Source organism: Cynocephalus volans, chromosome 1 (assembly GCF_027409185.1).
Source record: "Cynocephalus volans isolate mCynVol1 chromosome 1, mCynVol1.pri, whole genome shotgun sequence".
NCBI lineage: Eukaryota > Metazoa > Chordata > Mammalia > Dermoptera > Cynocephalidae > Cynocephalus > Cynocephalus volans.
The window spans coordinates 107,933,895-107,952,997 of NC_084460.1; the positions used below are offsets into that span (position 1 = coordinate 107,933,895).

Sequence of the window (19,103 nt, forward strand, 5' to 3'; positions counted from 1 at the left end):
CAACCTCCAGAAAAGGAAAAATGGAAATGATGGATTATCTATAGATTTTACTGTGTGAACAGAATGTGTATCGAGACTCTATTAGATTATGTGGGAGGAATTAGTGATAGGTACAATATATAAAAAAGCAAGGCAATGATTAAGGCCAGGAGAAAAGAAGTTGTAAAGGAAACATAATCATGGAACACATGGCTTAGCAGTGAATATTTACTCATAGTTAAAATAATGTCAATACTAAGTACTATAGTGACTTAACCAAAAAGTGTGTGATTTCACTATTTTAAGAGGGTAAGCAAAGGTGGAAGAGAGATGATCAATCAAAATTGGAAATCAATAAGCAACGTCTAGAAAGCATAAATTATGAAATACAAGGGTACTTCAAAAAGTTCATGGAAAGATTTGTGTAATCTTTTAATTCTACTTTTCCATGAACTTTCTGAAGTACAAGCTAAAAAAGAGTATTTTTGAGGGAGGGAAGAGAAATGGGACAGGGGACTGCTGTGTTTGTTAAGAGCTTTCTCAATACTATTTGACAATGCATACATATTACTTGGATTAAAATTTAAAGAAAGTAAAGAGGAGGGTAGGAAGTGAAAATATATATATGAGGTTCGTGCAAGGGCTAGAAAGTGGGTTCATTTGGCTGGAGTAAAAACTTTGGCCAGGATATAATGAGACAAAAGGATGTAAAGGTAGGTAGAGATTAGATTATGAAGGGCCTTGAATATCATGCTAAGGATATTTGGAAGGCACTGGGAAATGTGGAGAGGTTTCTGAGCAGCTGAGTTATCTGGAAGAGGTACTTTAATGATAGTTTGGCAACACTGTACGAAAGAGTGGGAGGAACTCATACTTGTTACTTTAGCATAAAAGGCCCTATGTGAACTGCCCCCTGTCTACCCTAGTCTGATCTACCACTGTCCCTGTCCCTTTAGTCATAATGGTCTTCTTGTTCCTCAAATGTGGCAAGCTCATTCCTGCCTTGAGCCTTTGTACTTGGCTGTGCCCTCTGCCTGGAATACCGTTCCTCCAGATCTCATAGCTGCTTCTTCCTTACTATTTCTAGGTCTTGGCTCAAAGGGAAGAGGCCTTCTCTGACCACCCACAATCATCTTTCCCCTGTCATATCACTCCATTTTATCTTCTTTATAGCATTTGTAACTCTGAAGATATTTGTTTACAAGCCTATGTGCTTCCTTCCAGTTCAGTGAAGGTCCTGACCGAGGGCAGCCTTGTCTGCTATATCTCAGGCAGGATACCTTGTATATAGTAGGCACTCAGTATTTGTTAAATGAATTAAAAGCTAAGGGGTGAGGAGATCTGTTAGGAACTGGTCGTACCTAGTTCTGGTTTCAGACTTACTGTCCCAGTCATGCCCATATCCATTCATTCTTCATTCAGTCCATTTATTAAGCCACCACTTTGCACCTAGGCGCTGAAGTTTTGAGGAGGAATCAGAATTCGATCCTGTCCTGCCCTCAAGGAGCTCAGTGTAGTCGACTCAATGACAGCAGCTGTGCTTTTCAGTAGACCCTAGAGAGCCCGTGTTGAGGTCACTCCTCTGGTAATCCATAGTCAGATCCACCCCCTCCCCCAGACCATCTCTGGGCAGCAAAGCGACCCGGCATTCCACCCCTCCCGGGCTGCAGAGGAGCCACCGATCCCACTCGGGTCCAGAGTCAGAGCCTTGAAGGGTCCGGGAACGCGGCCATCCTGGTGAGATCTCCCATCTTTGGGGACCTGGGACCGGAGCGCAGGAGCCCGAGAGCTCCCGCACGGCCGGCGGGCGGGGTGTCGCGGGGCCAGGCCGAGGCCAGGCCATCTGCCGCGAGGCCAGAGCAGCTCCGTAGCGGCCGGGGGCGGGGCCGCGCAGGGGCGGGGCCGCACAGGGGCCGGGGGAGGGGAGCCGGCCGGGCCGCGGCCACCGGAAGAGTCGCCGTCGCCAGCCGAGCCGGGCGACTGGGGAGCGGAAGCGGCGGCCGCGGCGGCGGCGGGCGGCGCTGGGACCCGGGAGCGGCTGGAGAACAAGGGAGCTGGCGCGGCGGCCGCCGCCGGGCTGGATTGAGCCGCTGGGCCGCGCCAAGCGCCGCCGCCGCCCGAGAGGCCCGGCCCGGCCGCCCGAGCAGGCCGCGCGCGGGCCGCCGGGCCCGAGGCCGGAGCCATGGGCGAGACCAAGATCATCTACCACCTGGACGGGCAGGAGACGCCGTACCTGGTGAAACTGCCGCTGCCCGCCGAGCGCGTCACCTTGGCGGACTTTAAGGGCGTTCTGCAGCGACCCAGCTATAAGTTCTTCTTCAAGTCTATGGACGACGACTTCGGGTGAGGATGGCCCCCGCCCCGCCTCCGTGGAGCCCCGGCCCCTCTGCCTTCTAGGTCCCGACGCGGCCAGTTTGGACTTCCCTCGCTACGCTGGCTTCTAGCCCCACTCTGGCTTCTAGGGGGCGACTGGGACCATTCGGACCCCCCTTGGCTTTTTCGGGGGCTGGAGTTCCAGCCCTTCTGGGGACTCCCCCTTGGCCTCTTGAGGGGGGACCTTCGTCTCTCTAGTTTAGGGGGACATCCAGTTCCCCAAGAGCAATCAGAGTTCCTGCCAGCCAAGCCCCCACCTCCTCAGAGACCAGTGGCCACATAGACACACACCCCCAATACCCAATTCCAGAGCGGGTCCCCAACCCTCCTCCTGCTGGGGTAACCACCTTTTCAGCATAAACTTGGGGTGTTTGGCAGTCGGCCTTGGCCCTCATCTTTTCAGCTCCCCAACTCAGAGCCATATTTGGAGTACCCTGCATCTGAGGGCTACGCTGGGGGACTTTGAACTGGGGGGAGGGGACTTGGAGGGTGCTCAGACCAGCCTGGAAGCTAGGGTCTACAGACCTGGTGTTTACTTAGCTGTCTCCCCTCTCCCTTGGGGGCTCTTCGGGACATTGTCAAGGGAGCAGAGCGCCTGGCCCCTGAGGAGGAGTCTTCACTGACCCAGGTGCCACTCTCCCCTCAGCATTGGTGCTGTTTTCCTCTAGATGGTGGCCAAGGGGAGACGTGGGAAAGGGCCTCAGAGCCTGTATGGCAGGACCGGGAAGAGTCTCTGGGTGTTCTTCTTCCCCTCCAGGCGGGGTCTTCCCTCCACCCCACTCAGGCATAGTTTGGAAGCAGCTCCTTCCCCTTTAAGAGGGGATGGAATGTTGAAGCCGGAAGGTTCTGTAGCAGCTGGCCTGGGAGGGGGAGCCTGGTTGATCCCCTCACCCCCCCCAACTCCCAGGGGACTGGGGGATGGGGAGGCCCCCACACTAACTGGGCGCTGGGCCTGGAGGCTGTGGGGAAGGCCTCGCCGGGCCTTTCAGGCCTGAAGGCCACCTCCCCAGCTCTAGCCCAGGGCTTGCACTGCTCTTTGGAGCTGAGACCCCAGAGCTAAGTGAGGGGAGACATTCTTCTCCCCAGTGTTTGTCAGCCTGGCTTCTCTCCCAGGCCCCAGGCCCTCTTAGCCCCAGGAAGCAAGCACTTTCTGTATGCTGCCTGGCATGTTTTGCTGTCACCTTCCACCCTGGAACTGTGTGTGAAAGTGCTTTGTCCAGTGGGGAGTGCTGTCTAGATTCTGACTATTCTTGTTTCTGTTGTTCCTCCCCTGGGTCAGGGTACTCCTGGTGGGTGATGATTGTCTGGCTTCAGTCCAGAGGCAGACAACCCTGAATGGAAGATTCTGAAGAGGGATCGATCTTGAAGGGGTGGGAGGTGCCTTGAAGAGGGGATGGGTGCCTTTGGCCTGGCAAGAGAAGAATGGGGTTAGAAGGGACCAAGATACTGCCTCAGGATATGGGATGGGGGGAAATCAGCCATAGTCCAGTGTGCTGGGGCCCACCATGGGGACAGATGCTTTGAGGGACTAGAATAAGCCTGTGTCTCCACCCCGCACTTATCCCTGGGCGCACTGACTGGGTCTTGCCCCCACCTCCTAAGCCTAGACCTCTTTGGGATGCCTCCCACTCTCCCAAGGCTGCTGTTGAGCCCAGCCTTATGCTGCAGTCATAAGAGGGGGCCCCTATTACATCTGCTGACTACTTAATATTTTTCTTTAAATCCACCGTCAGTCCATTCTTTTTCTTAGCTCGACCCAGTCAGTAATATGAAATCACTGGTCTGATTTTTTATTTATATTTCTGTCTAAAATATGTTAAAAATAAATATTTAACTGTTGAACTAAGCTACGTTTATTCATGTACCACCTGAAGCCATCTCGTATATATCAGTGGTACTTGAACTACCATTTACAAAATATCAGAGTTGACCATTTTAGCTGGGTTGAGAACAATGTGCTAAAAATGAAGTGGAGAAGATTGATTTTGTTTTTATCCCCAGAAGGAAAAATGAATAGGAGACCTGGTAGGTCTCCTCTTGTCACAGAGGACTAATAGCGGAGGAGTGTATATATATTTCATTTATTTAACAAACTCTTTTCATGGTGCTTACGGTGTGCGAGGCATTGATTTAAATGCTTTTTAATCTTTGCTCATTTAATCCTCATAACAGCCCTGTGAAATAAGGAGGACTATCCCCAGTTTACAAATGAGGAAACTAAAGTACAGAAAGTTTAAGTAACTTGCCCGAGGTCACACGGTTAGTAAGTGGCAGAGCTTGATTCGACATCAGGAATCTGGCTCCAAAGTCTAAAGCCTTAATCACACAATTGTAGTTGTTATTATTATCATCATTTTGCAGATGGCATCCTCTCCAAGGGAGGTAGTAAACATTAGCAAGCTATAGAGGTGATAGGGCCACCGCTGATCCACGAAAGGAGGGCCAGGTGGAAGCTGGCAACCCTGACTGACTGAAAGGGAAAGTAGGTCAGAGGAGGAAGGCTCTCTCTCCTGTCTCTTCACTGTAGACTCACCCTCTGAGTTCTGGTTGTGAGGCCTGAGGACTTCCCAAGCCCCATCTGGTCTCCAGAAGTATTTGTCAAGCTCAGGGTAGGCTCAGCCATCTTAAATTATTTGAGAAATGGAGGAAGGATAAACATTTTCAGCACTGAGAAGATGGTAGATAGAAGAATGAAGTATTCTCTGCTAGTCTGCCTTGAGCTGTGGAAGGGGGCAACATGGCAAGTTGGACCACTATGTTGCTCCCCACTTCATGTCACACACTGACCTCCCTCTGGACCTTCTGCCTAGAGTACTCTTCTTCCCCTGTCTCCTCTAAGTTCAAATTCTCCTGTCCTCTAGGTTGAGCTTCTTCGTGAGAACTACTGTGGCACTTTATCCTCTTTGTCCTTACATCCCTACCCAGCTCCTAACTAGGACTGACACCTAAGTAGCACTCAGCAGACGTCTATCCACTGAACACATCTGCTGGTCTTATAGCTCTGACCACTTTCCACTTGAAATACATTTACATGAATTACCCACTGGACTGTAACCTCTCTGAAAACAAGGCTGGCTCCAGACCTAATGCTTTACTAGGTCTATATCGTGGCAAGCACAGGACATAAAACCCAATGGGCTTTCAACAGAAGCTTTTTAATTGGATGCATGATGAATGATGAACAGATTTTTTTGGTCCCTGCTCTTCAGGAACCTACACCTAGTTAGAAAAAGAGTGTGTCTGTACTGGCCAGCCACCCCCCACCCCCCCCAAAAAAGTGTTTGTAGAAAGAATGCCAAACATACTTTGAGACTGTGGATCCTGCTAAAAACTTAACAAACAGTAACTAGCTTTTATGATATTCCTAGACCATGCCAGGCATTTAAGAATCCCATTTACCAGGATGAGACAAAACCTTGGAAAAGTTAAGGAACTTCTCTAGGTTAGGAGAGCTAGTAAGTGGTAGAATTGGAATTTGAACCCATATTTGTCTGATTCTACTTGGAGTATGTGTATGTGTGTGTGTGTGTGTGTGTGTGCGCGCGTAAATGCTATGGAACCCTGAGCCATTTGGCTCCACGGTGGGAGGGTAAGGCCTGTCTGAAGTCCCCAAGGCTGCCGAAGATCAGCTGATTTTTGTGAGTCAGCAGAGCCTTGGCGACCTGTCAGTGACCCCCAGGAAGAGAGGAAACATCTGTAGTGTGGAGCAGTGTGGTGGGGCCTGCTAGGGAGGGGGAGTGGGGATTCAGCAACGGTTTCCCACCACAGGGAGACCCTCTCCAAAGCAGATCATAGAGCACATGCCATGTGGCCCACACATCCCCTTTTCCTATGAGTCGCAATTCCCAAGGAGAGCTGCAAGCTTGGGGTACCATGTGGCCAGACTGGCTGGTGGGTCTGAGCTGCCTCTCTGTCTTTTCTTTCCAGCCTATTTTGCCTCTAGGCTTTCTGCCATGGTGTACTTGAGCAGGATGATTTGAGCTGCTTTCTTAGAGTCACTGTGGGATTGGAAATGGTGGAGGAGCTAGAGCTAGATGGGAGGGAAGAGGTTGGGCTCGGCCTGCGTACTTGGCTGTGAGTCCAAGAATGTGAGCCTCACAAAGAGCCAAGCACGTTCCTGGCTCTGGGCAGAAGCTGCTCTAAGAGCAAGGGAGGATTAGGCTTCCCAGCCTCCTTCCTTGTTGTTCTTTTTCTCTGCTCAGAACTCCAGGCATGTGTCTTGCTCTTACCACTGGTCAGGTCTTCCCAGTCCGTACTGGGTGTTTGAGAGTCTAACAATCCTCAAAGTTTTCCATTCCCTCCCTTGGCCCCAGTCCGTAACTGGTGTTTGACTTCTTGCCTTACTGCATTCCCCAGGCCAAACTACATGCCCATGACCACATCCCAACCCCCTCATGCCTCACAGCACTGTCCCACCACCACCTATCCTCCACACAGACCCTCATTACCTCTGTCATTGTGCAGTAAACAATGTGAAATACAGTGGAAAGGGTATAGGTTTTGGAGTCATACTAGCCTGGGGTTGAATTCCAGCTCTGACATCTACTAGTTCTGTGACCTTGGATGAGTTACTGAATGTTTCTCACTTTCCTTATTCATTAAATGAGGATCATATTGTCTACCTAATGAGGCTGGTGTGAACATTATATGTTGTAATTATAGGGAGATAAGATAGTATGATAGGTTAAAAACTGTAGACTTTAGAGTCGGGATGACCAGAATTCAAATCCCAGCTCTTCACTTCCTAGTGTTGTGAGTTTAGGTGAATTACTGAACCTACTGAGCTTAGTTTCCCCATCTGTACCTACTTTATGGCATTGTTGTATTAAATGAAATGATACACGGTACTTAGCATAGTGCTTGGCCCATAATACATGCTCGATAAAGGAATACAACCGTTACTGTTAATTATCATAATGTCACAAGTGGGATGTCCAGTAAATGTTTTCTCCCCTTCTCTTTCCTCATTTCCTTAAATTCCTTGTCCACACTTTCTAGAACAGTGTCAGGATTCCCAGTTGAGAAGGGAAGGACAATAATAATTGTGTGCTTTTTCCTAATTTCCAGCCCAGGAAAGTCATATTGGCGGTGGGTAAAGCACTCAGGAGATTCTAGGGAATGGCTTGAGGGACAGTGATTTCAGTTGTAATTTGCGATCACCTGGTGACTGAGAGGATACTCCATGAAGGCGTAGGCAGGCTGGTGTCTCCCTGGTGGTGCTAAAGTACTGTCCCTGGGTTACTCCCATCCCTGCTCCCATTTGAACAGTCTTGTATTGATGATTTGGTTCCCAGCTTAGGGAGGAGGAGCCCCTGAGAGTTGGGACTGGGGGAACCCTCCAATTTCCACCCCAGAAAGTTCTCTCTGACATTTCTCTTTCCCTGCAGAGTGGTGAAGGAGGAGATCTCAGATGACAATGCCAAGCTACCCTGCTTCAATGGCCGGGTGGTGTCCTGGGTAAGGAGACCTCAGCCTTCCATCCTCCTGCATCCTTGTGCTGGGCTGGAGGGAGGAAAGACATCTCTGAGATTATAGCTGGTGGTTTTATGTTTCAATATCTGAATCTTCTTTTACTTTTCTTTTCTTTCTTTTTTCTTTTTTTTTAAAGATGACCAGTAAGGGGATCTTAACCCTTGACTTGGTGTTGTCAGCACCATGCTCACCCAGTGAGCTAACTGGCCATCCCTATATGGGATCCGAACCAGTGGCCTTGGTGTTATCAGCACCACACTCTCCCAAGTGAGCCACGGGCTGGCCCCTTCTTTTACTTTTCTAACTGAACTATTTCTCACCCCAGATTCTATAGCCTTAATGAAAAGTGGGATAGAGGTGGGAAGGGGGAAAAGGGAGAGACAGAAACACACAGTGGAGACAATAATGTCTCCTATGCACCTTGAGACACTGCCTCAAGTTCCCTTCTGTCACCTACTGTTCTCTGCCTTGGACCTTGGACCACTGACCCTTGTTCTCTGCCCCTGCTCCACTTCACCAACCCATGCCTCCATCTACCCCATCAAGCCAGCCATTGGGTCCACTCTGCATCTCAGCTGCCCTTGCATAGTCCTGTCTCTTCTCCTATGATGTTTTCTGCCTTATTCTCCCCAGGCTTTCATGCCCTGCTAGAGCCAGCTATCCCCTTTCTCCCTGGTGACCCCTGTAACATAGTACCCCCTCATTTTCTCCTCATCAGCTAGTGTCAGCTGAGGGCTCGCACCCAGAGCCAGCCCCCTTCTGTGCTGACAACCCATCAGAGTTACCACCGCCTATGGAGCGCACAGGAGGCATCGGGGATTCCCGACCACCATCCTTCCAGTGAGTGTGAACTGAGGGTGGTGAGGCCATGGGAGAGGACCACACCAGCTCAGCCCAGGGCTGGGGGAGGGAGCCCCCAGCCTGCCCCCTCCTCCATAAGTGTTCTCTTCTCTGCAGCCCTCATGCTGGTGGGGGCAGCCAGGAGAACCTGGACAATGACACAGAGACAGACTCCTTGGTGTCTGCACAGCGAGAGCGGCCACGCCGAAGGGATGGCCCAGAGCATGGTGTGTCTTCCCTGTACGGGGATGCCTTCCCCACCCCCTATACCATCCCCATAGCTTCCACCCAGCTACCCCCTCTTTTCCCTACTTCCCGGGCTTGGGATATGCCTGGCCCTCTCTCCTCCCTTTTCTCTTGCGTTGGGCACTGGGTTAAGCCAGCTGCCTCCATCCCCTACAGCAACCCGGCTAAATGGAACTGCAAAGGGGGAGCGGCGGCGAGAGCCAGGGGGTTATGATAGCTCATCCACGCTTATGAGCAGTGAGCTGGAGACCACCAGCTTCTTTGACTCAGATGAGGATGACTCCACCAGCAGGTGGGGCTTTAGTTTCATGGGTACTGTGGGACCCCTGAGGAGCCCTGAACCCTGAGGATGCTGGGCCCCTGGGAGGGATCAGGACTTTGTGTTGGGGACCTGGGCCCTGCAGTGCCTCTCATGGGGCAGGGCTGGGCCAGCCCGGTGGGGAACGACTGTGGGCCCCACAGGTTCAGCAGCTCCACAGAACAGAGCAGTGCCTCACGCCTGATGAGAAGACATAAGCGGCGGCGGAGGAAGCAGAAGGTTTCTCGGATTGAGCGGGTATGGGGCCCGGGATGCTAGGTTTGGGTGGGGGAAGATTGTGAGCCCTTCCCAGGCAGGGCCAAGGCTTGTTCTTCTTAGATCCCTTCTACCTGGTTCAGTGTTTACAACCTTAGAGGAGGGGGAGGAGGTACTTAGAGATCACCTTGAGGAGGAGCCAGGTGGGAGTAGTGAGTTCCTGCCACTCCTACGTGCTGCTCAGGACCTCTGTCTATTCCAGTCCTCGTCCTTCAGCAGCATCACGGACTCCACCATGTCACTCAACATCATCACAGTTACTCTCAACATGGGTGAGTCTGGTGAAATAACACTATTGAGCACCTGCTACCTGTCATACACTGGGCAGACTTGAGGAGTTCAGAGAGGCACAGATACGTTCTCTGCTCTCAAGGAACTCTCTTTCATAAATACCAACTGATACATATCCTGATCATTTCAGTATCTCATGATCAGGGCTGTGAAAGAGATAAGCACAAAGAGTGGTAGAAGCAGAAGATGGTATCAGGGAAGGCTCCCATGATTTCTGAGTGCTCCACTCATTCCCATCTTCAGCCATTGCATCCTTGCTCTGATTTCTGACTTAGGTACTCTCTTTAGAAGACAGCTAGATGTAGGGGGCTGGCAAGTTAGCTCAGTTAGTTAGAGCATGTTGCTGATAACACCAAGGTCCAGGGTTTGATCCCTCTACCAGCCAGTTGCCAAAAAAATTTTTAAAAAGAAAACAGCTAGATGTAGTAAAAAGAGCCCAACTTTGGAATTTAAATCTGAGTTTGAATTCTGGCTCTGCCACTTACTGCCTTAGAAAATTCATTTAAATTCTCTGAACCTCAATTGACTGCTCTGTAAAATGGGACTAAGAGTCGCTGCCTCACAACCAGCAAAGGTAAAATGAAAGCATGGTTATGCATGCTGAATGCAGTGCCTGACTCAGGTTTAGTACATGTCAGTTCTTGTCCCTTTCCACTCTTTTCTAATAAGTGGCTAGGAATTTGGGTAAAAACCGTGCTCCCCCATCAAGGTCTTAAATTACTCCCTGTAGAAAAGTATAACTTCTTGGGCATCTCCATTGTCGGCCAAAGCAATGAACGTGGTGACGGAGGCATCTACATTGGCTCTATCATGAAGGGTGGGGCCGTGGCTGCTGATGGACGCATTGAGCCAGGAGATATGCTGTTACAGGTATCATTGCCCACCCTGGATGGTGGTGTAGATAGGGAGCGGGAGGTGTCCCTACCTTCTATACCCTGTTCATTTAGAGGTCCATTCTTGGTGGGAGGAAGACCCTCTGTCCCACCAAACTCAGCTCCCATTCTCCTATCCCCAACACAGCTGCTTATCCACTCCTGATCCTCTTTCACAGGTAAACGAGATCAATTTTGAGAACATGAGTAATGACGATGCAGTCCGGGTACTGCGGGAGATTGTGCACAAACCGGGGTATGGATGGAATGGAGCATTGGGGAGGAAGGGACAGGCATTTCTGGCTGTCAGGCAAGGAGCTTGGTCTGTCCTCCACACATCATGCCCTCACTAGGACACCCTTGTTTTCAGGCCCATCACCTTGACTGTAGCCAAGTGCTGGGACCCAAGTCCACGTGGTTGCTTCACATTGCCCAGGAGTAAGTGGATGGGCGACTCAGCCCTAAAGCTGGTGCTTGGCATACGTGCACCCTCTCTCCTTTCTTCTTTGTCTCCTTGAATCCCCACACCTCCCCTGTTGGGCCCAGCAATGGGAAGGGTGGGCAGCACATGACTCATCATCCTCCCTGCAGGCGAGCCCATCCGGCCCATTGACCCTGCGGCCTGGGTCTCCCACACTGCAGCCATGACGGGTACCTTCCCTGCCTACGGCATGAGCCCCTCCCTGAGCACCATCACCTCCACCAGCTCCTCCATCACCAGCTCTATCCCTGACACAGAACGTGAGTGTCCATCCCTGTCTCCTGGGCCCAGCAGACAGGGCCAGGTGGGAGGGATTGATGAGGGCCCACATGGAGATTCTTGCCTGAGCATCAGAGAGGGCCAGAGAGGGGACTCAGTTCATTCCAGCAATTGCAACTTCCCCCAGTGGGCACTCCCTCACCAAACAGTTTTCCTTCTGAACCTGTATTGAGCACACCAGGAGCCTCAGTTTGCTCTCATAAAATGGGACTAACAGTCTACACTTCACCAGGTTCCTCTGGGTTTAATGAGAGGATATAAGTGAGGCATTATCACAGTGCGTGGCATAAAGTAAGGACTCAATAAATTCCTGTCATCCCTGTATTGGTCAGCTGCCAAAAAAAAAAGTCTGCCATTTTTTTATTATTATAACTTGCACATTATACATTGTGCTAATAGGCACCTTCACTTACATTATTTAATTCTTTTTTCAAATATCCATGTAAGTAGATATTAAAATCTCCATTTTTACAGAGGGGGAAACTGAGTATCCAAGAAGTCAGTATTTGCCCAGCATTGGTTCCATAATGATTAGTTGGTAGAGCTGGAATGTAAACTCCTGTCTACCTAACTCCAAATCTCCTTCTGCCTCACCACTCTGCCTCTCACCCCCAGGCTTAGATGACTTCCACCTGTCCATCCACAGTGACATGGCCGCTATAGTAAAAGCTATGGCCTCCCCTGAATCAGGGCTGGAGGTTCGCGATCGCATGTGGCTCAAGATTACCATCCCCAACGCTTTCATCGGTGAGAGAGCCCCATGGTGGGATGAAAGACGGGTGGGGAGTGGTGGGGCAGGGCAGGGGGGAGGGCGGCAAGAACTCCCTCGGGTCACTCCTTTGAGCTGGTACCTCATAGCTTCTGTGAGGCCAGATAAGCCAAGTCAGGTGGGCCTCCTAGTCAACTGGCAGCCTTGCCCCCAGGCTCAGACGTGGTGGACTGGCTGTACCACAATGTGGAAGGCTTCACTGACCGGAGGGAGGCCCGCAAGTATGCCAGCAACCTGCTGAAAGCTGGCTTTATCCGCCACACTGTCAACAAGATCACCTTCTCTGAGCAGTGCTACTACATCTTTGGCGACCTCTGCGGCAGTACGTGCCTCCCCTACCTTGCCTCCATCTCCTGGCTCAAAGTGGGGAGGTGTCCAGGGATGTGGCAGCAGACTCCAGGGAACCTGGATGGGGGGTGGGGCAGCAAAGCTGGGGGCCCAGTTCAAGGCCTGAGAGTTCTGTAGTAGAAGCAGAGTCCAGTCTAGCCTCTTTACTTGCCCTGCATCTCCCTCTTGGTCCTGGCATTCTCTAAGTGCCTGCTCTGTGCCTGGCACTGTGCTGGTTGTTTCTAAAGCATCAATCTTCACAATCTCCTTAGAGGCCCAGCTCAGGGGGATGCTGACAGAGCAGGCCTTTTCCTTCTGACTGGTCAAGGTCTCCTCAGCTGGGAGTGTGGCAGGCTCAAAGGGAAGCACTGGGGCCTAGGTAGCCCCAGGAGCACACAGTCACTCCCCTTAGGACAACAGCCTAGAGGTCAAAGTGGTCATCTCTTTGGCCATGAGCCAAGGTGAGCCACTGCTTCCCTCCACCACCCTGCCCCCATGTTAGCTGCTGGCCTCTTGACAGGTTGATGGCTTGGCTGGCAGGCTCCACAGGCTGCCTCAGAGCCCCGTCTCCTGACTTCTGCCTGGGAAGACTGGGCTGGCTCACCTTAGGGCTTGGAGGAAGGTCTCGTCTGCATCGGGCAAGTGGCTGCTAGGGCAATTACAGCTCTCTCAGAGCTCTGGGACCTGGTGCAGATGGCGTGTGAGCAAGGGGTGTCCCAGGCAGGTAATCAGTCCTAGTGGCCCTTATATTCCCTTCACGGTAGTTCCAACATTGGTGGAGGCAGCCTTGCCCTTAAGGAGTGTACAATTTCCCAGGGGAGCCAGAGTCATGAAATAAGTAACGTTAATAGAGTGAGACAGTGCTGTGAAGAGCCCAGCCTGGCTGGAAATGGGGTGGAGAGCACAGAAGAGGCCCCTAATTTGTTCTCTCTTTCCCCTTCCCACCCCACTCCCACCCTCTCCAGCAGCTTGAGGAAATGTAGTCAGAGCTAAGAGCCTTCTACATAAAGAGGCCCTGAAAGGCCCTAGGCTCATTCTGGACTTGTAATGGGTATATTTTTTAGTTCTAGGTGTAGGGCAGGGCAAAATTTTACCTAAATTTCTCGAAACTGCTCCCCACTCCTAACCAATGACTTCATCTGGAAAGGTAAGGAGAAAGTAAACTCTTAGCTTCTGTTCTGGCTACAGTTTAGGTTGACCTCAGGCTGGTCATTTAACCTCTCTGGACTTCACTTTTTTCATCTGGAAAAAATGTGACAAATGACTTCTTCATAGGATTGCGGTAACATTTGCAAGAGGTGAAGTGTTTTGTATTGTGCCTAATGAATTATAGGTATGTGGTCCCTGATGGCTGTCTGGTATTCCAGCCTTCCACGTTCCCCAGCCTCCCACTCTGAGTGAATAGAAGAGAGAAAGGCCACACGAGTTTTGCCCCTTCTTCCAGCCTGCTGAAGAGGGAAGAGAAAGTGCCAAAAGCTTGGCATAGGCCTCCAATTGACTGGCTTGGGTGTCAGGATTTAGTGAGAATCTCAAATGACGATCAGGGCCATCCTGAGGAAGGTCTCCCTGGGGCTGTCTCTGGTAGTGGCAGGGGGGGTCTGCAGAAGGTGTGAGCTCCCTGCCTGTGCCTCCTTCCAATTATGGCCAGAAACTACCACTGTTGCTGTCATCCAAAGCCCACCCACCTGACCTAGGGGGAGCCTCCCTCCCATTCCAGAAGTGTGGGGTGGGATAGACCCAGCTCACCCAGCCCTCCTCTCCACAGACATGGCCAACTTGTCCCTCCATGACCACGACGGCTCCAGTGGCGCCTCTGACCAGGACACCCTGGCTCCTTTGCCGCACCCAGGAGCCGCCCCTTGGCCCATGGCTTTCCCTTACCAGTACCCACCACCCCCGCACCCCTATAACCTACACCCGGGCTTCCCAGAGCTGGGCTACAGCTACGGTGGGGGCAGTGCCAGCAGTCAGCACAGTGAAGGTAAGGTGGAGGGAGACCCCAGGCAAGCTCCAGGCTTCCTTCTTAAGCTCTGAGCATCCCACATTCTGGCCCTGCTTGTCCCCCGCAGGCAGTCGGAGCAGTGGCTCCAACCGTAGCGGCAGCGATCGGAGGAAGGAGAAGGACCCAAAGGCTGGGGACTCCAAGTCAGGTGGCAGCGGCAGTGAGTCGGACCACACTACACGCAGCAGCCTGCGGGGGTCACGTGAGCGGGCGCCCAGCGAACGCTCGGGCCCAGCAGCCAGCGAGCACAGCCACCGCAGTCACCACTCGCTGGCCAGCAGTCTGCGCAGCCACCACACACACCCGAGCTACGGCCCTCCAGGAGTGCCCCCTCTCTATGGCCCCCCCATGCTGATGATGCCCCCACCTCCTGCGGCCATGGGGCCCCCAGGAGCCCCTCCGGGGCGCGACCTGGCCTCTGTGCCCCCCGAACTGACCGCCAGCAGACAGTCCTTCCGCATGGCCATGGGAAACCCCAGTGAGTTCTTTGTGGATGTGATGTGAGCAGGGCCCTTCCCCCACTTCCATCCCACACCCTCTCCGGGCCACCGAGTCCCTCTCTCCAACCGTCCGTCTTTTTTATTTTGGTACCTGAAAGGGAAATAAATGGAACTAAATCCAGGCACGCTAACTGCTCGCTGTGCTCAGCGAGGGCGGGGTGCATCTACCAATCGGCTCTGCAGCCCCTAACCCGCCTCCGACCCCCGTTTGTTCCCTCTGCCCACTAACTGCTGCCAGGACTTCCCAGGATCCTTCACCTCCTGGGAACGGACTTGCTGGTGCTGCCCCTTACTCCTGTCCGCCCCACCCACTTTTAGGAGCTGACCCCAGCCGTGACCTTGGGGGCATGCTCACCTCCTTATTTATCCCCTCCTTCTGCCCCCTCAGTTGCTTTTCACCATTCATTCTGCTACATCATCCCTCTATTAACCCCACCCCTTCAGGCATGTGTGCAAATCTCTTCACTTTGCCCCACAGTACTGACACCAAAAAAAATTTGCTTCACCTGCCTTCCTAACTGTTCCCCTGCCTGCTGCCTCAGTCCTGCACCTGAGCTGTAGTCACCTCCAGTGGCCATCCATGCTATCCCTCCCTGTGCCCAGGGATCAGAAGTCTGGAGGGCCCCCTCCGTTGCTTGAGTGGCTAGTGGCTTCCAGGGAGCATCTCTTGCTCTACTCCCACCCCATGGCTGCCTTGCATGCTGGTTCCTTCAGACCCCTAACGCTACTAACCAGTGGGCTCATCTCACCTCCCAGCCTGAAACATTTCTTTTCTTTCTTTTTTCCTCCCCCAATTTACCCTGGGCCTGGAGCAGCCAAGAATTTCGGGCTGTTTGACTTTCTGTGAGCCCCCAGCGAGGGGAGGCCCAGCCTCCGAGGAGACCAGGAACCCTGCTTCAGCAGCCCCTCAGGGCTTCCCAAGGATGTCCAGCCCCCACACCCACACTTCAACATATTGAGTCACTAGGCTTCTGGGGAGGGACCCCAGCTTTCTTTACCCATTCATGGGAGACTCTTCTTTCCAGAAAAAGTATTCTCATTCTCTCATTCTCTCTCTCTCTCTCTCTCTCTCTCTCTCTCTCTCTCTCTCTCTCTCTCTCTCTCTCTCTCTCTCTCCCTCCCTCCCTCCCCCCCCCTCTCTCTCTCTCTCTCTCTCTCTCTCTCTCTCTCTCTCTCTCTCTCTCTCTCTCTCTCTCTCTCTCTCTCTCTCTCTCTCTCTCTCTCTCTCTCTCTCTCTCTCTCTCTCTCTCTCTCGCACGCCGCGCGCGCGCGCCTATGTGCCTATGTGAGTTCACTTAAGCCTCAGGGCTAGTCCCTGCCCAGAGGGCTGGACCCTCTGTCCCAGTCAACTCCCAGGTTGCAGTCAACTCCCAGGTTGTGAGGTTGGGCCCCTGGCCCCTGACTTCCCCTTCCTCATGGCCTTCAAGCCTCCCACACATTTCCCCAGCATCTTCCTACCTGGATAAAGCCCATAAGCTGGGTCTTAGGCTGGGCTCAGCAGAGGACTCCCCAGGTGATTGACAGGTCATTCTCACCACCCTCCACGTGACACACCCTTCCCTGTTTTTACATCCACTATGACATCCCAGAGCAAGGACACAGGAGCCTACAGGCCAATTGAGTTTGGGCAGAAGGAATTCTGGGCCTTCTAGACAGACTTCCAGCCCCAGGTTTTCTTTTTCTTTTTTTTTTTTTTTTTTTTTGGTGGCTAGCAGGTACAGGGATCTGAACCCCTGACCTTAGTGTAACAATACCACACTCTAACCAATTGAGCCAAGCAGCCAGGCTCAAATGCCAGGTTTTCTTAATTTTTTAGCTTATTCTCCACTTTAAACAAATCATGACTTTCTCTTTAAGCCTCTGCTATGAATACTCCAGGCTTCGCTAAGCTCCCATATTTTCAGGGCTGGAGTGTCAAGAGTGAGATGAAATCCCTAGGGTCCAGGCTTTGGGGTGAACTGAGGTAGGGGCATTTTGGCATTCACTCATTTAACAAATACTTCTTGAGGTTTTAGTGAGCAGAGGGCTGTGTGGAAAGTGTGACTCTGTAGTCTTGCCTGCTTTCTGGGAGCTTTGAGTTTGCTCCCAACCCAGGCCTTGGCTTCTTCTAGCCACCACTACAGGGTTGTCTCCTGTACTGTCTGGTTCTGCCTTGTCCATCTCTCCTGAGAATTTCTCCACTATTGTTTATGCCTTCAGTGTCAGTGCTTTCCTTGTTCCATCTTTGGTCCACTTCTCTTTCCTCTCTATTCCCAAAATGATGTCATCCATCCTGATGTCCTCAATTGCCACTGGTATGCTGGTGATTCTCAGATATATAGCTTCAACTCCAACTTCCCCCAGTCTTTAGATCTGTATTTTTATTACTCTCTGGACATCTCCATGGACATGTCCATATGGACTCAGCTCATGTCCCCAACCCAAGTGTGTTCCTCCTGAATTGTAATCCTGGCTACCTGCATCACAATCTACGTAGGCTTACCAGCTAGAAATATTTATGGGCTTAAATTCCTTCTTCCCATATCTCACTAGTCATCATATCCATTCCACTCTGACAATCTTTTTTGCATTTGGCCCTTCTTCTCCCCTCTGTCTCTACTTTAATTCACCAGAACAAGGGTTTTGGAGTCAGGTTATTCTGGGTTTGAATTCCAGCTCTGCTATTTTGGTTGCGTGATAGGAGAGTTATTTAACCTCTCTGAGCCTCAGTTCCGTCGTATGTAAAATGATAATAATACCTACCTCACAGGGTTGTTGTGAGGATTTAAGTTAGATATTGTACGAAAAGTGCCTAGCACAGTGCCTGGCACACAGTAGAGTAGGTGCTCAATAAATGGTAGCTATTATTATTATTATTATCATTATCATTATTACTATTTACTCTAAATTAGTAGTTTAGGGTATGTTGGGAAGATAAAGCCTTTGTGAAGATAGGAGTGAAGCCTTAAGTGCTGGTTCAAGCATTAGAAGTGCCTGTATTCAGTTACTTAATGGCTTAATGGCTGTGAAAACGGTTTGAGGGAGGCCAGATCTTCATCCTGCCACATCCTGGCTTCTGGTAGGACGCTGCTAGGGACAGTAAGGTTTGCAACCAGGTTTGCTCTTTCTTCCCATTCCTTCCTTCCATAACTGGCTCAGTCCCTCCTAGGGAAGGCAGCAAGGTATCTCTGCCTACAGAAAAGAGCCAACACATTTTTTTCAGATCCTGCAAGAATCAGGCAAGCCTTTCAAGTTTGAGTTTCCTTCCTTTCAAGTTTCAAGTTTCCTTCTCAGGTTGGATGTGAAGATTAATTCTGTTCATCAGAAAGTGGATTTCAAATCCGATGTCCAACTAAATTCAACTCGCCAATGGTTTTCTAAGAAATGTATGTGCCTGTTACTAGAAGGCACACACAGTCACATATGTATAGCTGAGGAGAACATGGGCACATTCATGGAAAACTTTAGCTGGCCTTGAGGAGGAGCTCACAGTGATGGGCACATTCGTGAAAAGCTTTAGCTAGTTTCTTCCAAGTATTTGCCTCCTCCCTCCTGTCCCTTTCCTTGAGTTTTGAACCCTGGTCAAAGGTTTATGTGTGGAACAAATATATGAGAAAAACTTAGGAAAATCAGAGGTGGGGATAGAAAGCAGTAAATTCAGCACAGAGACTTCTACTGTCAAGTCGTATGTTTGTGTGTAGAGTGAGGACAGCCAGTACTGGGACTCTGGAGACGGAAAAGACCTATAGCAATCCAAGGCTTAACAGATGGGCTTCAACGAATGACATTAATCCTCCGAGGCTCTCCAAAACGCTGAAATAGGAACAGAAAGGAGTTCAGAGACTACAATTCCCAGAATGTCCAGTGAGGATGACAAAGTGGGTGGAGTGGCGTATACTGGGATGTGTGTTCCGGGTAGGGAGGGGTAAGGCCACGCCTATCCAGCAGTGGGGCGGTTTCTCTAAGACAGTCGGTAGTTGTAGTTTAGCTAAACCTAGGGAGCTTAAAATTGTAAGCGGCCAGGCCGAGGGGCCTAGCGGGATTTGTAGTCTACGTGCGGGATGGGGGGGTGGGCGCGCACGCGCAGCTGACGCCGGGGCGGGGCCGCGGCACTGCGGT

At 51.3% G+C, this 19,103-nt stretch overlaps 1 protein-coding gene across 2 annotated transcripts; it reads left to right on the top strand.

Moving 5' to 3' along the window:
• The first annotated feature begins 2,095 nt into the window (after positions 1–2,095).
• On the top strand, positions 2,096–16,124 carry DVL3 (dishevelled segment polarity protein 3). 2 transcript variants are annotated; one of them, XM_063108833.1, is made up of 16 exons: positions 2,096–2,322; positions 7,740–7,809; positions 8,543–8,664; positions 8,782–8,891; positions 9,067–9,202; positions 9,373–9,466; positions 9,687–9,756; positions 10,506–10,645; positions 10,827–10,903; positions 11,018–11,085; positions 11,239–11,388; positions 12,023–12,154; positions 12,331–12,498; positions 14,269–14,484; positions 14,573–14,983; positions 15,821–16,124. In XM_063108833.1, the coding sequence occupies exons 1-16, from the start codon at positions 2,162–2,164 to the stop codon at positions 15,850–15,852; spliced, it is 2,157 nt and encodes a 718-aa protein (XP_062964903.1). In that variant the 5' UTR covers positions 2,096–2,161; the 3' UTR covers positions 15,853–16,124. The 2 variants fall into 2 exon arrangements, with proteins under 2 accessions (XP_062964903.1, XP_062964913.1); XM_063108843.1 differs by lacking the exon at positions 15,821–16,124 and having other exon boundaries at positions 14,573–15,127.
• The last annotated feature ends 2,979 nt before the right edge of the window (positions 16,125–19,103 follow it).

Bases quoted from the DNA above. Each gene is read 5' to 3' on its own strand.
- DVL3 (XM_063108833.1), top strand. From the start codon at position 2,162: ATGGGCGAGACCAAGATCATCTACCACCTGGACGGGCAGGAGACGCCG. The intron at 7,810-8,542 runs GTAAGGAGACCT...TCTCCTCATCAG, and splicing joins ATGGCCGGGTGGTGTCCTGG to CTAGTGTCAGCTGAGGGCTC. The intron at 9,467-9,686 runs GTATGGGGCCCG...TGTCTATTCCAG, and splicing joins AGGTTTCTCGGATTGAGCGG to TCCTCGTCCTTCAGCAGCAT.